At 35.2% G+C, this 13,142-nt stretch overlaps 2 protein-coding genes across 2 annotated transcripts; both read right to left on the reverse strand.

The window, feature by feature from the left end:
* Nucleotides 1-453: 453 nt before the first annotated feature.
* Nucleotides 454-7,931, reverse strand: LOC110807256 (ultraviolet-B receptor UVR8-like). The gene is made up of 11 exons (XM_022032331.2): nt 7,705-7,931; nt 7,461-7,605; nt 7,211-7,321; nt 7,024-7,084; nt 6,792-6,910; nt 5,247-5,332; nt 4,921-5,122; nt 4,100-4,153; nt 2,943-3,056; nt 2,644-2,700; nt 454-860 (listed from the first exon to the last, which is right to left on the reverse strand). Exons 1-11 carry the CDS (start codon nt 7,731-7,733, stop codon nt 669-671), a joined length of 1,170 nt encoding a protein of 389 aa, XP_021888023.1. The 5' UTR covers nt 7,734-7,931; the 3' UTR covers nt 454-668.
* A 938-nt stretch (nt 7,932-8,869) lies between these two features.
* Nucleotides 8,870-12,111, reverse strand: LOC110807257 (general regulatory factor 3). Its single transcript, XM_088210488.1, has 5 exons — nt 11,952-12,111; nt 10,570-11,080; nt 10,331-10,453; nt 9,505-9,621; nt 8,870-9,121 (listed from the first exon to the last, which is right to left on the reverse strand). Exons 2-5 carry the CDS (start codon nt 11,053-11,055, stop codon nt 9,056-9,058), a joined length of 792 nt encoding a protein of 263 aa, XP_088066614.1. The 5' UTR covers nt 11,056-11,080; nt 11,952-12,111; the 3' UTR covers nt 8,870-9,055.
* Nucleotides 12,112-13,142: the final 1,031 nt, after the last annotated feature.

Consider the following 13,142-nt stretch of genomic DNA (forward strand, 5'->3'; position numbering starts at 1 on the left):
CTGCTTCAGCCCTACCTGAATCATAGCGCAGAGTCCAACTATACCATCATGGAGTGAATTTTCTAGTTGCTGGATCCATTGTCTTGTCTACTAATATACTTGTACAGAAAAACTTATCATCTCCAGTTACTAGTTGTTCTTTTGAATAAACAACTTGATTGGATGTTCACCCATTTCAATCAAACTTGTTCAAGTGGTGCAGGTCAGTATCTTGATAACACAAGTATTCTAAAATATTTACTTAAATGTGTTTCAATTGCTATCACAACCTTACTAATCAAATCATCAGGCAAAATTTTGTCTTTTGAGTATTCTCTGAGAATTGAATAGCTTCTCAACATTCCACAATAATCATCTTATATGGTAGGCTATATCCACAATAATCATCTTACACAAAAGCTATCTAGGAGTTTAAGAATAAAAACTCCGAATTTTGAGAGATGTACAGTGTGCTTTTGCGTTTGGCATAAGAAGTGCATTTATAAATCATTAAAAGACAAAAAGTCATTCGCAAGAAAATACAAAACCAACTTACCCAAATGACACAAACAGGTTGTCCGTTCTATATTAACTTCTTTACCTCAATATTCATTTTTCTCAGAAGTAAACAAGCAAAACTAGGGTTTATACTAGACATTTTTTATACATTTACTTGACAACTGCTTAAATTAGTCTCTCTTCCATTCTACAACCGCCAAAGTGTGGCGACCACCGCAGGCAACAAGTTTTGCAATCCAGCGGTTATCATCTCCACTGTCACCAACACTCATAGGTGGTGGGATATTTATGGGCACCTCCATTGGTTGACCCGTAGTCACCTTCCTCCCATATCCAAGGCGTCCATGGTCACCTCGACCAAACTGCCGATAGAAAATTAACCATAGTCAGAACATTCCAATTTGCAGAAGCTGGATATTCTAAACCTCTAAATTGACCAGCAAGCAAATGTTACACGCGAAATTTGGCCAAAAGCCAAGGCTGTATTAGGTAATATGCCTTCCCATGTAACAATTCTAACCAACGAGAATAAATTCTGCCACCTTGATTTTCAAGTCCATAACATTTTTAATCTTTTTTCTGAAAATGCATAATATATTTCATCAAAAAATCCATTTAACAGAAATATGTGAAGAAAGGAGACCAAGCTTCTCGGGGCAAGGTCAAAATTGAATAGGAATTCTCCGATATTTTTCTACATATGTATTTCAACAGGGGAAAACTCATTCAGCAGCAGAGATGATCAAATTTAACCAGCAAAAAGCCATTACAGGCATGGACTATATGATTTAAGGAAGAAAAAGAGTTCAAAATGGCAATGGAGGATGAGATAAATGTGGCAGAATCATCTAAAGCATCCAGCCAGTTGCCGTTAAAGAACTGGTAGCTGAGTTACTCACCTCACTGGTATATGATTTAAGGAAGAAAAAGAGTTCAAAATGGCAATGGAGGATGAGATAAATGTGGCAGAATCATCTAAAGCATCCAGCCATTTGTCGTTAAAGAACTGGTAGCTGAGTTATTCACCTCACTTTTTTCCCTATGAGAGTTTAGTCCTAAAGTTACAATTTTCAAATAAGAATCAAGTTACAGATTGTTTTCTCCCAATTACCAAAATGATTAAGAAAACGGAGAATTCACAATTATGATTATAGTGGTACTGACTAACTCATGATCATGGTAAGCTTGACTTTTTTGTTATATGGTGTATGTGCCAGAAGTGAAGCAAAAAAAGACTGGTAGTCACCCCCCTCCCCTGCTAAGACATATTTCTAACCTTCACTTGAAAATGAAATACCCTCAGAAAAACATTTTCACAGCATGCAATCCCCTCTACACACCATATCATAATCACTAAGCCCAACTGGCTACCGTTTTTCGCACTGTTAATTCAACTTTCTTTTTCACCCCCATACACTTGGCATGTCCAACATTCTGCTAAAACATAAACCAAGGAGAACCACTGTAAATTCCATGATTTTCATCATTATAATCACACACCACACCAATGCAAGCCACATCTGCTTCTCATGCTTCACTCTTTAAACTCACATTCAGCTAAAAATATTAATTCTATGAAATAGTAATAGAAATAAGACACAAGTTGGAACCTGAATAATATTTTTTTAATTCTATGTTCAATTTAGATAGACAAATGATTCGTAACTAATCAAGAGTAGGTAGGAATCATGAAATTCAATTAGTGAATCGACATAAAATTTGGGCAGATTACGAAAGGCCCACGGAAATTATCTGAAAATAACAAAAGGGCCCTTGAGTTATGATATAACCATAATAGAGTCCATTATTTTTCAACAACTCTTACCTGATCCTTCTATAACAACTCTCGGTCTAGTTATATCACAAGTCAATCACATGACTGAGAAATAACAAGAACATAAATGAGTTTTTTTTCTCGAAATATTTCTGTAGTTCTAAGATAACAAATGGGCTAGATTGTTATTGTTACAAAATAATAATTAATTATACTATATCAAGAATTCTCATCTATTTCCACTATAAGTTATTATGCAATCCTATATATAAAGTAATGGAGGTCAAGGAATAGAATGGGAGAAGGGAGAAACTAAACTAAACAGGACTCAACTAAAAACTGCATTAGTAGGAAATGTGAAGTATACTTACTGAAAACATTCGGCCATCACGTGTCAATGCAACCGAGTGAGTTCCACCACAAGATACCTAAATGACAAGTGAGAAGTACATCAAATCAACCCCGAAGTGTATGAAGAAAATTTCATCAGATTAAAAAAGCACAAATTTTTATTCGTGTACTTTCTCCATCACAGAAAGGTAATCTATGAAGTTTTCAGTCCAACTGAAGGAGGTAGGGCACATGTAATAATCATCCAAAACCCACAATTTTTCGCGTATCCAACAAAGCATATAGTTAGAGCTTACAAAGAATTGTTGTGAGATAATACCTGAACAATGTCCTCGCCAGCTAAGAGATTAACCTTTTGAGGCACCATTTTACTGCTCTTGTCATTATCACCAAACCCAAGCCTCCCATGTTCCCCTCTTCCCCAACCATACACCTAAAGAAAGAAAAATGTCGAATGTAATTCCCATTCCAAGAGTCCAAGATAGTTTCCACATATATATTTTTTTTTCCAAATATGGCTCTGTAATTGGCACTAGCAGTTGTGATTATTATTCAATCTGAATATTACTTCTGCAACCAGCCGGCTGCATACCGTCCAGAAGTTAAAATCAAATATGTTTTCATTTTCTCCAATTGGAAGTAGGAGATGTTTCATGAGGAGGAAACTTAACACATGGAACTAGAAAAGGAAAATATATATTTTTTCAAACATGGCTCAGCAATTGGCAATAGCTGTTCATTCAATCTGAATATTGTTGAACAAAGATTTGCTTCTGCTACCAGCCAGGTTACCATACTCTTCAGAAGTTAAATCAAATACTTTTGCATTTTCTTCAATTGGAATTAGGAGATGTTTCATCTAATGCTAGTATAAGCGTTTACGATTGCCCAGAGGAGGAAACCAAACACATAAGAAATTATAGCAAGTTCGAGGTTTCAGAAAAAAATTCTGTCATCCTTTACTTTCAGAGGGCTTTTTTAGCAACCTAACAGCATTAAAGATAAACAAATCAGATGAGATATGTTCACGTGGGAGGTATCCACTGGTAAAAGTGAAAATATTTGAAGCATGCCTGACATTGTATATGTGAGTGGTGAGAAGAGAATTAAAAAAAAAAAAGAGTTGCAGATATAAGATTCTATAAATAAATGAACTAGTCATCCACTAAAAAAACACCAATTAGCAAAGGAAAACCTGAATAAATGAGTGACATTGTGATACCAAGGAAATTTCTGCACTCTGACAGAATATATTCTTTTTTACAAGCACCCTGATGGCAAAAATTGGCATGTGAGAAATTGGCATATACTTCAAATATTAACTTTACAATTTAGACTCGTGCAATTACTGCTGAGAAATTGAAACTTCACAAAAGAGCACATGAAACAAAAATTGTCACGACCAAGGGACTATCAAAGTAAAAGTAAATCTACCAAAATATGGAATCACGCAGACAAATATAAGATTATAAGTACCTCTCCTGTATCAGTCAGAGCAGTCGAATGCCATCCTCCTGCAGCAATATCAACCTGGAGCACAGGAAGCATGCCAATCAGAATTACTTAAATCATGGACTAGTAAGCATATAGTTCTACAACTTTATTGTCGGAAGTATTAAGCATTTACTCAGAATAAATACTGCATCCACTATGTGGTAGTAATAAATGGCTAAACCAATAGAAATAGCCGAAATGAAAGCTCAATCTATCAATAAAATGTACAAAATACCTGAAATATTAATGTTCAAAATAATAGAGGCAACACAAGAGAAAAAAATCACATTTCTTTGTTTATCCAACCTCTGCAGTAACTGTCACATCTTTAATCCTCTCACCACATATCTTATTTAAGATATATCGCATACAAACAAAATTACAAATTTGACCTTGTTTTTTTCAGTTTCTAGACAACATCAGAGTAAATATAATGATCATAATAGGAAAAGACAATCATGCCCTCAGCCTTATATTGGAAGAAGTTCAACAGTTTTCTACATGATAAAAATAGACTAATAAAATGTCATATTGCAATTTGTTAATATGAGAGGCAAAAAGCATGCCAAGTTTTGAGAGCACCAAATCCAAAAGAAATTCAACCCTTTGGATGCTATCAACAAAAGGACTCCACCCAAACACTTTTCTTATTGTGAATGCATGCGGGTTCACATCCAAGATCAATATACCACAAGAAATAAACTATAATCAGCTTCTTAGCAGTCTAGATGAAGAGATAAAAACTAATATTGAATTCTTTTGATGTGCGTACATGCACAATAATAGCCAATGTAAATACCCACCAGAGTAAGATCAGAGAGCCCTTGAACTTGAATAGGCTGTGATCTTGGCTGTGTATCACCAGTTCCAAGTTGTCCGTATTCATTATTACCCCATGCCCATAAAGCACCATCATCTTGGAGAGCCAAATTATGAAATGCTCCAACAGTAATTATCTTAACACTTTCAAGACCTTGTACTCGTACAGGAACAGATATTTGTTTTCTACAATCAGAAAAGCTAATTAACATTGATATTGACTGCAAATATGAAATAACTAACAGTATTGGTTCAAGTAGACAGACTAGCATGAGAAAATATTTGGGGAAGAAAATCAAGTGAACAATACATGTCTCCAGGAGGCCATGGCTGACCCCAGGTCCATACATGCCCTTCACGTGTGAGCACCACAGAGTGAGTACCTCCTGCAGCCACCTATCATACAATTGACTAAGAGATATTACTTCTAATCCTTGTCAAGCCATACCAGAAATTTTTATCACAATATACGGTTGCTGGAAATTTATATGCATGCCAACCCGAAAATCTTGTAACCAAGACTTTGAATGAATGATTTATGCATGGAAGGAAAAAGAAAAATCACAAACGAAACTAACATTTTAACTTCATAGAGAAATAACGATTTCATAAGTATCATGCATTAAGGAGAATAGATTCCATACTTTAACAGTGACAGTGAACAAAAAGTATACCAAACAATGCCCAAACATTTTATGTCAGGAAGATATCACCCATCAGTCCTGGATAACATAGTTGAAGAAATTCACAAGAGAGCTAAGGATCTCAAGCAGCCAAACAATTTAAGACAGGTGATCAAGAACACTTGTAAGACACATTGTCTCACATGATTAAACACTTCAGCCATAAAATTTTGATAAAACATCAAATTATCTAAACAAAGGCAAGAGTTTTCTATAGGAAGTTTTCCAACTGAAGGGTAATATATAATAAGGCATGCAAAAGATGACTATAGGGCAGAACTAAATTTTTAATTGCTGACAACTGCAACTTTGCTAAACATAAAGGAAAGTTGGAAGTAGAAAGCACAAAGGTTTTGCATTTAGACATACAACCACTGTATGTACAACAGTTCTGGGACAGTAGTATCATTCATGAGGATTACCATTTTAACTTACCTTCCACCCAAACAATATACTTGTTGAATCATAACATGGATATCAGCTGCTATATTTCCAAAAGAAAATAATTAAAACAAATAAAATAAAAAAATTCCAACGCCTGAGTGCAGGTTGGATGAAGATTTCTCCTTGTTTAAGCAACAAAGAATATGTGTTTAAAGAGTACGTTCGTTGGAAGATTGATATATAACTAATGGAATGTACAGAGTATCTTAATTGCCCGATAAAATAATCCTGTCAGTATCTGTAGAAATTTTTTTTCCTCAAGTCTGGGTAAGCGAGAACCCCATAATCTAAAGCCACTTGGTGTTCCAACCCAGTTCCAACAATTATTGGTCAGGTAACAGATTACTGAAATACCAAATTCTGCTTCTTATACTAAATATAGAAAGATCATCTCAGTCTGAACGTTTCTCTGTTTGGGGAAACACAACCAATTTCAGAAGCTGGAGAGAAAATAGAAAGCAGCTTGGCTGACGGAAGTCTCAAAAGATAACTTGAGCATATACTTGCCTAAGCAACCCCATATGGGTATTACCATAGGTCACTGTAAATCCAGAAGCAACAGAACTTAGATAGATATATAGTTCACTGTTAATCCAGTGTGAATCCACTGGATCACTGAGAACGTAGAAACACCCACCCCCTCCCAACCATAGGTAATGGAGAAGCAAGAGAACTTGGATAAATTATTCAAAATCAGCTAAATATAGCAATTAATTTGAGTGAATCACCTGGCGAACTACAAGCCTCGGGGCACATCGTTGAGGAATCACAATGTCCCTTCTCAAAGGCCTTCCTGTGTCATCTTTCCTCTCAGGTTCTTCCCCACATTGCCCATACTCATTCCCGCCTGCATTACACAAACACAGATTTTACAGCCTTAAACTCCTTACAGTAACAGTCCATTATTTACGAAGTTACCAGAAGGAATAGGCAAAATCAAACCGACAACTGATAACATACCCCAGGCATAAGCTCTGCCTTGATCATCAACAGCCAAACAGTGCCAGCCACCAATAGCCGCCTAAAATCAACAATCCAAAAATGTTTTTTAACAAAAAAATTGACTCGTACACCATCAATCCAGTATTGGGAAGAGAGAGAGAGAGAGAGAGAGAGAAGAAGAGACAATGTACAGTTAGAGAAGTACCTGAACAATTTTGACATTTGTAAGAGCCTTAACCTGACTAGGAACGTTCTCCGTTTTGGTTTCCGGTGGGTGACCTAAGGTCCCTCTCTGGTTCCACCCCCACGTGAACAGCTGATAACCATGTCAAAGCATCCACAGAACAGTTCAAGCAAACCCATACGCAGACAATAAGCGACAAATACTTGTACATATGCTATATATTATATGTTCTACGGGAGATAACATCGGAGTTCTGAATAGGAGAAGGGACCTTGCCGTCATCGCAGATAGCGAGGGAGTTGCGACTACCGGCGACCACAGAACGAACATTATAGGGCTCGAGAGCTTTGACGACGCAAAGCCATTCTTTCTCTTCGTTGTTTCCGATTCCCAGCTGGCCGTCTTCTCCTGCGCCCCTGAAAGTGAATTGCATAAAAACAAAAGACATGAGAAAATCGTGCCAGACTGTCTGTGCAAGCAAGCATTAGTTCAAAGAGAGCGAAAGAGGGATAAACCAGGCGATGACGGAAGTAGTGGAAACCATGGGAGAGCAAGTGAGAAAGAGTGTTTGGGCAGAGCAGAGAAAGGTGGACGCTTAAAGACAGCAAAAAAAAAAAAAAATGGCGAAGAAGATGAGTGGGGGTTTTAATGGCGCTTCCCTTTTCTGGGCAAGTTGGGGTTTAAGCAAATTCCATTCGAAATTCGTTTACACCGTCTGGATCTGGGCCTGCATCAGCGAATGAGGCAACAAACCGAGCGCGACGGAACAACGAGTATTGGGAAAAGTAGGTAAACGGTGTCGTTTTCTCCAAAATAAAATAAGAAAAGGTTTATTTTACGTCATCCATTATCAAATTAAATATTAATTTAATCTTAAAATAAATTATATTCATCAGCAACAAAAGTCAGCTTTAGATGAGTTGCTTACGTGGCCATAAAAAACATCATATTAATCTGACTAAGATTCCAATATAAGACCCCACTTTTTGTTTTTCTTTTTTTAATAAAAAAAAAGATTGTATATATAGATGGCATGTATATATCCACGTGTCTCGGGCTTCTAAAATATATTTATTATAATTAATTATTAGTATAGTCAGCATATAATTTTTTTAAGAGTATTGATTAAGAAGATTTTTTATTTTTATCTGATGGGTAAATTATACATAATAATTAACCATATATAATTTGGCAACATAATATTAATAAGTCCGTGACATTCTTCAATCGTACAATAATTATACTGGTTACGGTATCATATTATGAAAATAATGCATTTACGAGCTCATTAGTATATATGAAATATAAGAATGATAACATATCCCCAGATGGGAAATAGTATGCACTGGCCTGTGACTGTCTAAAGCAAATAGGTCACCCAAGCATATATATATATATATATATATATATATATTCTTTAAATCTCAAGCGTCCAATCGGCATGCAAAATGAGATATCTTTTGTCCGATTCTCAATTCTGCTCAGCTCTAGACCGGTAAACTCTCTTAACTAGAAACCAGCCGAGAAACACGCTTTCAACAGCCTAAAATCTTGTCACTTTGAAACCCACTATCGGCTGCTGAACATCATATGGATTACAATTCAACCACTTTCTATCATAAAAACTTGAATTGGAGCGAGAGAGAGACGAATTACTGCAGCGCGCAGCTGGCACGGACGTCAAACCAAATTAATCTCATCAAATAAAGCTCAAATATAATCCACTGAAACATTTCAATCCCAAGTGCCATCAACACTCAAGATAATTGATCCATTAACAAATCCAACTACAACAACCCACATGGCATCTATATAAATCTCATAAACAGAAAAAGTACAAAGCACATGTCCTATGAATTGAACTCATCACTGCTGTCCCCCCTCTCCCGAATCACGTTTTGATGCTTCCTTGATCTCATCCCCAGCATCGTCCTAAAACGTACAACATACACATTAAACAACAGAATAACTAAAAATAACTCGGGCAGCCATGTACAGACGACCCAGTATTAGGTCAGTTCCAAAATACTAATTGATTTTGCCCAATCAACAGAGCAACACTGGTGTCAGCTCTGACATGGTAAAGATTTCCAGTCACCACATAAATCTGTAAGACTAAAGCCATTGGATATATAGATGGAACAAACAAACTACCAATGGAAAGATGCCTCCATAACAAAGCATTATTAGCGTGCAATTTGATCAATGTACCTTAATAGTGAGATACAATTAAGTCAATCCACCTATTCTTTCTAAATAAATGCCATGAGGGAAAGAAAGGGCGGAATAGGAAAAAGAAGGAAGGAGGACCATACCGTAATGTCAGAAGTCCAGAGTGTGAGATTGTCTCGGAGAAGTTGCATGATCAATGTACTATCTTTATACGACTCCTCACCTAATGTATCAAGCTCAGAGATAGCTTCATCGAAAGCCTGCCAAGTAGAATAATATGAAAAGTAAGTGAAAAAGACACATATCATTCTACACATCCAAATACAATACAATAAAAGGGCATAGACACAAGATATCAGTTTCATCAAGTGAATCGTGCCAATAGCAGACAGCTACCATTTTCTAGTGGATTCACCAAGGATGTCAAGTGGCATAAATGTGCTTAAGAATATTAAGCTACACCAACAAGGCTTTTTTAATAGTTTATTTGGAAAGTGGAAGCCGGGGCAACTGTGGGTAGAGAGAACTGGCTCCAAGTGTTATGCAACTGGACCTCACATTCAGGATTGTAGTTGAGTACAGCTGAGGCGCTAAGCTTAACAATAACAATATCCTCTAACTCAAAGATACTCATACCTGAATTGACTATCAAAAACAAATAATTATTTGCCTAGACGCAACATAATAATATTATCTTCCATATAATTCAATCCCAGAGCATAATCACAAGATAAAGGTGGTACTGTGTAAGGGAGTATCACACAATTATCATTTACTACAACAATCAAATAACCAACATTTATTCATAACCAGCTTGCCATCTTCAAGAACTTTCTAATAAAAAAGACATTGACCTCAGAACTGTACATGGTAGACATGATAACATTTGTAGTGAGAAAGATCATGGCAAGCATTAACTATAAGCGGCAGCACGTAAAAAAAAAGGGAAAAGCAACTGAACATAAATACCTGCTTGGCAAGATTGCAAGCTCGATCAGGAGAGTTAAGGATTTCATAATAAAACACGGAGAAGTTAAGTGCAAGTCCCAGCCTTATTGGGTGAGTTGGAGCCAATTCAGCAAGGGCAATGTCCTAGATTAAGAGACAACAAAAGTTATCCAAATGAGTCTAATTCTAAAACCAACAAAAAACAGCACTCAAACAGTATGCAAGGAAGGCTGAATCCAATGGCACCACTATTCATTGACCTGAGCCGACTTGTAAGCCAACAAAGTGCTTTCAGCAGCTTCCTTCCTCTCGGTTCCAGTCTTAAACTCGGCCAGATACCTGTGGTAATCACCCTTCATTTTAAGGTAAAAGACCTTCGACTCGGCAGAAGAAGCAGAGGGAATGAGATGTGACTCAAGAAGGCTCAGAATCCCATCACAGATCTTGCTAAGCTCGGACTCAATCTTGCCCCTATACTCCTTGATTATTGTAACATGATCTTCATTTCCCCTACTTTCTTCTTTTTGCTCAATGGAAGAGATGATCCTCCATGAAGCTCTTCTAGCCCCAATCACATTTTTGTAAGCTACAGAAAGGAGATTCCTTTCCTCCACGGTTAGCTCCTCGACATCCACAGTTTTTGCAACTTTCTCCATAAACTCCACCATTTCTTCATAACGTTCAGCCTGCTCAGCCAACTTGGCCATGTAGACATTTTCCTCTCGCGATGATTCAGTTGGCGACATCTTTGCTTATAAATAAAACGTAATTCTGCACGTTGATAACAAATTACTATTTTCCTAGATAGACTGTGTAACTGAGATGTCACAAGGTAACAATCTCTTTGACACACTAAATACTGTCTTCCAGTTCCGAAACTTAGTCAACGGAATATTCAAAAGATCATTAACTAGTTGCTTGAGAATTCAATGAAGACAGCATAAAACTAAGTTGCTAAAATCTGATATGTACCTATGTTTTACCCACAAGACAACTGCTGATTCCCGAATAGAAAAGCATAATAAAAGGATGATACCAAAATTCATTACCAATATAAAACCTATTTCGCGCCTTCATAACAGTTAGGCAAAACGTCAATTCCCGCAGAAAATGTATTAACCATAACACTACAGAAAATATAAAAGTAGTTTTTCTTTTTTTTTTTCTCTTGAAAGAAATAGAGTAACACATCAAATCTGAATCTCTTGTTTATTTTCTTAAAAATACTCAAACATATTCTATATCTCTTAATCCAGGGAAAGAAGCAGTCAAATAGTCGTTTAAGATCATTTCCACCGAAGATCTCCGCATTACGAGTCTCAACATCGAAGAAACCATAGCAGACGGACAGATAATTCCGACAACCAAACAGATCGTAAAAAAATAATAAAACAAGTAGATCAACCAAACACACCGTCAAATCAACAAAATAAAACCCTAATATAAACAGATCGATTCAAAAATACAACTTTAATACACGAATAGATCGACAAAAATCATAAAATCTACAGATCTCAAATAAACATGAAAAACCGAAGCAGATACCCAACAGACAAGGAAAATATCATGGAAAGGAAGAAAGGCTACAATCTAAGGAATCTTAAAGCATCAAGAACATAGAAGGAGAGAAGCGGAAGCATACAAATCAAAGACAAGTCCCTCCGCTAGGGATTTGCGTGCGAATGAGTGAAAACGAAAATGAGGGAAGCGAGGAAATGAGGAACTTTAAAAAATAGAGGGGCTGGGGAAAATTGAGGTCCAATGGAAATACGACAAGTCTTGGGTGGCGGAGATTCCGCAGAGTGAGATCCCGCCACGCTGGCGTTGACCGTCAACGCCACCATCCCTTGTTTCTGTGGTGGCCCTGCTTTCGGACGGTGCTTTTTTTTTTTTTTTTTTTTTTTCCTTTTTTAACCAGCTTTTTTTTTTTTTAAAAAAATAATAATAATTAATTAAAAGAAATTTCACAAGTTATTTTTAGCAAAATTGTTTATTTTATTTCCTAACTAATTATATACTTTTTATTTTATTCCTCAACCAATTATATTGATATAATGATATAATATTTTAATATATTAATAATTTTTTATATATTAATTATTTTTTTAACGGTAAGCTAACTTTTAAGTTAATTGTGAGTAAAAAAAAAAAAAAAGTCATATTAGTCATATGTATATAATTATTTGTGGGTTGATTTATCATATTTTTAATTGTATGATATGATTGTAATATATTTTGGATTCCTTAAATTTGATTCATTAATGTTATAATTTTTATTGAGTTTATTAATTTATTTATTTTAATTATATAAGTTTTGTGTAGTTGTGGAAATTTTGTCTTATTGGAATAAAATAAAATAAAGTATATAACTCGTGGTTAACATTTATATATAATTTACAATATATAATCTAAATTACATACTCATTTTTACTCTTTTTAATTATTGATTATATAAAAAAATTATCTCTATTAAGTAAAAAATCATTGATCTCGATCTATTTCGTCATGATAAATTTAGATACGTTTATGATTTATTAGTTAAATTTACGCGAATTTTATGTTTTAAATTAAAGTTAGAAAAAAAAAATTTCAAAATTTCCACATGTTTGACTAGACTTATTCTATATAAGTTTATAACATGAATAATTTATAAACTATGTATTATTTTTGAAGTACTTATAATTTGTATTATTTCATTTATATGTTCACAAATATATAATTTATATATGATGTGAGTTATGTTAAAATAATAATTAAAAACCACAATTTTATTTTTTTAAAAAAATATATATATCATGTATATATATATATATATGTTATAATTTTAATGGAT

This window comes from Carica papaya, chromosome 1 (genome assembly GCF_054855325.1).
Source record: "Carica papaya isolate Zhongbai chromosome 1, ASM5485532v1, whole genome shotgun sequence".
NCBI classification, from domain to species: domain Eukaryota; kingdom Viridiplantae; phylum Streptophyta; class Magnoliopsida; order Brassicales; family Caricaceae; genus Carica; species Carica papaya.

Coding starts and splice junctions, on each gene's coding strand:
- LOC110807257 (XM_088210488.1), bottom strand. CDS start 11,055: ATGTCGCCAACTGAATCATCGCGAGAGGAAAATGTCTACATGGCCAAG. Junction 10,454..10,569: donor TGGCTTACAAGTCGGCTCAG/GTCAATGAATAG, acceptor CTCTTAATCTAG/GACATTGCCCTTGCTGAATT. Junction 9,122..9,504: donor TCTGGACTTCTGACATTACG/GTATGGTCCTCC, acceptor TGTACGTTTTAG/GACGATGCTGGGGATGAGAT.
- LOC110807256 (XM_022032331.2), bottom strand. CDS start 7,733: ATGGTTTCCACTACTTCCGTCATCGCCTG. Junction 7,322..7,460: donor CTATCTGCGATGACGGCAAG/GTCCCTTCTCCT, acceptor CATGGTTATCAG/CTGTTCACGTGGGGGTGGAA. Junction 6,911..7,023: donor AGGCAGAGCTTATGCCTGGG/GTATGTTATCAG, acceptor TGTGTAATGCAG/GCGGGAATGAGTATGGGCAA.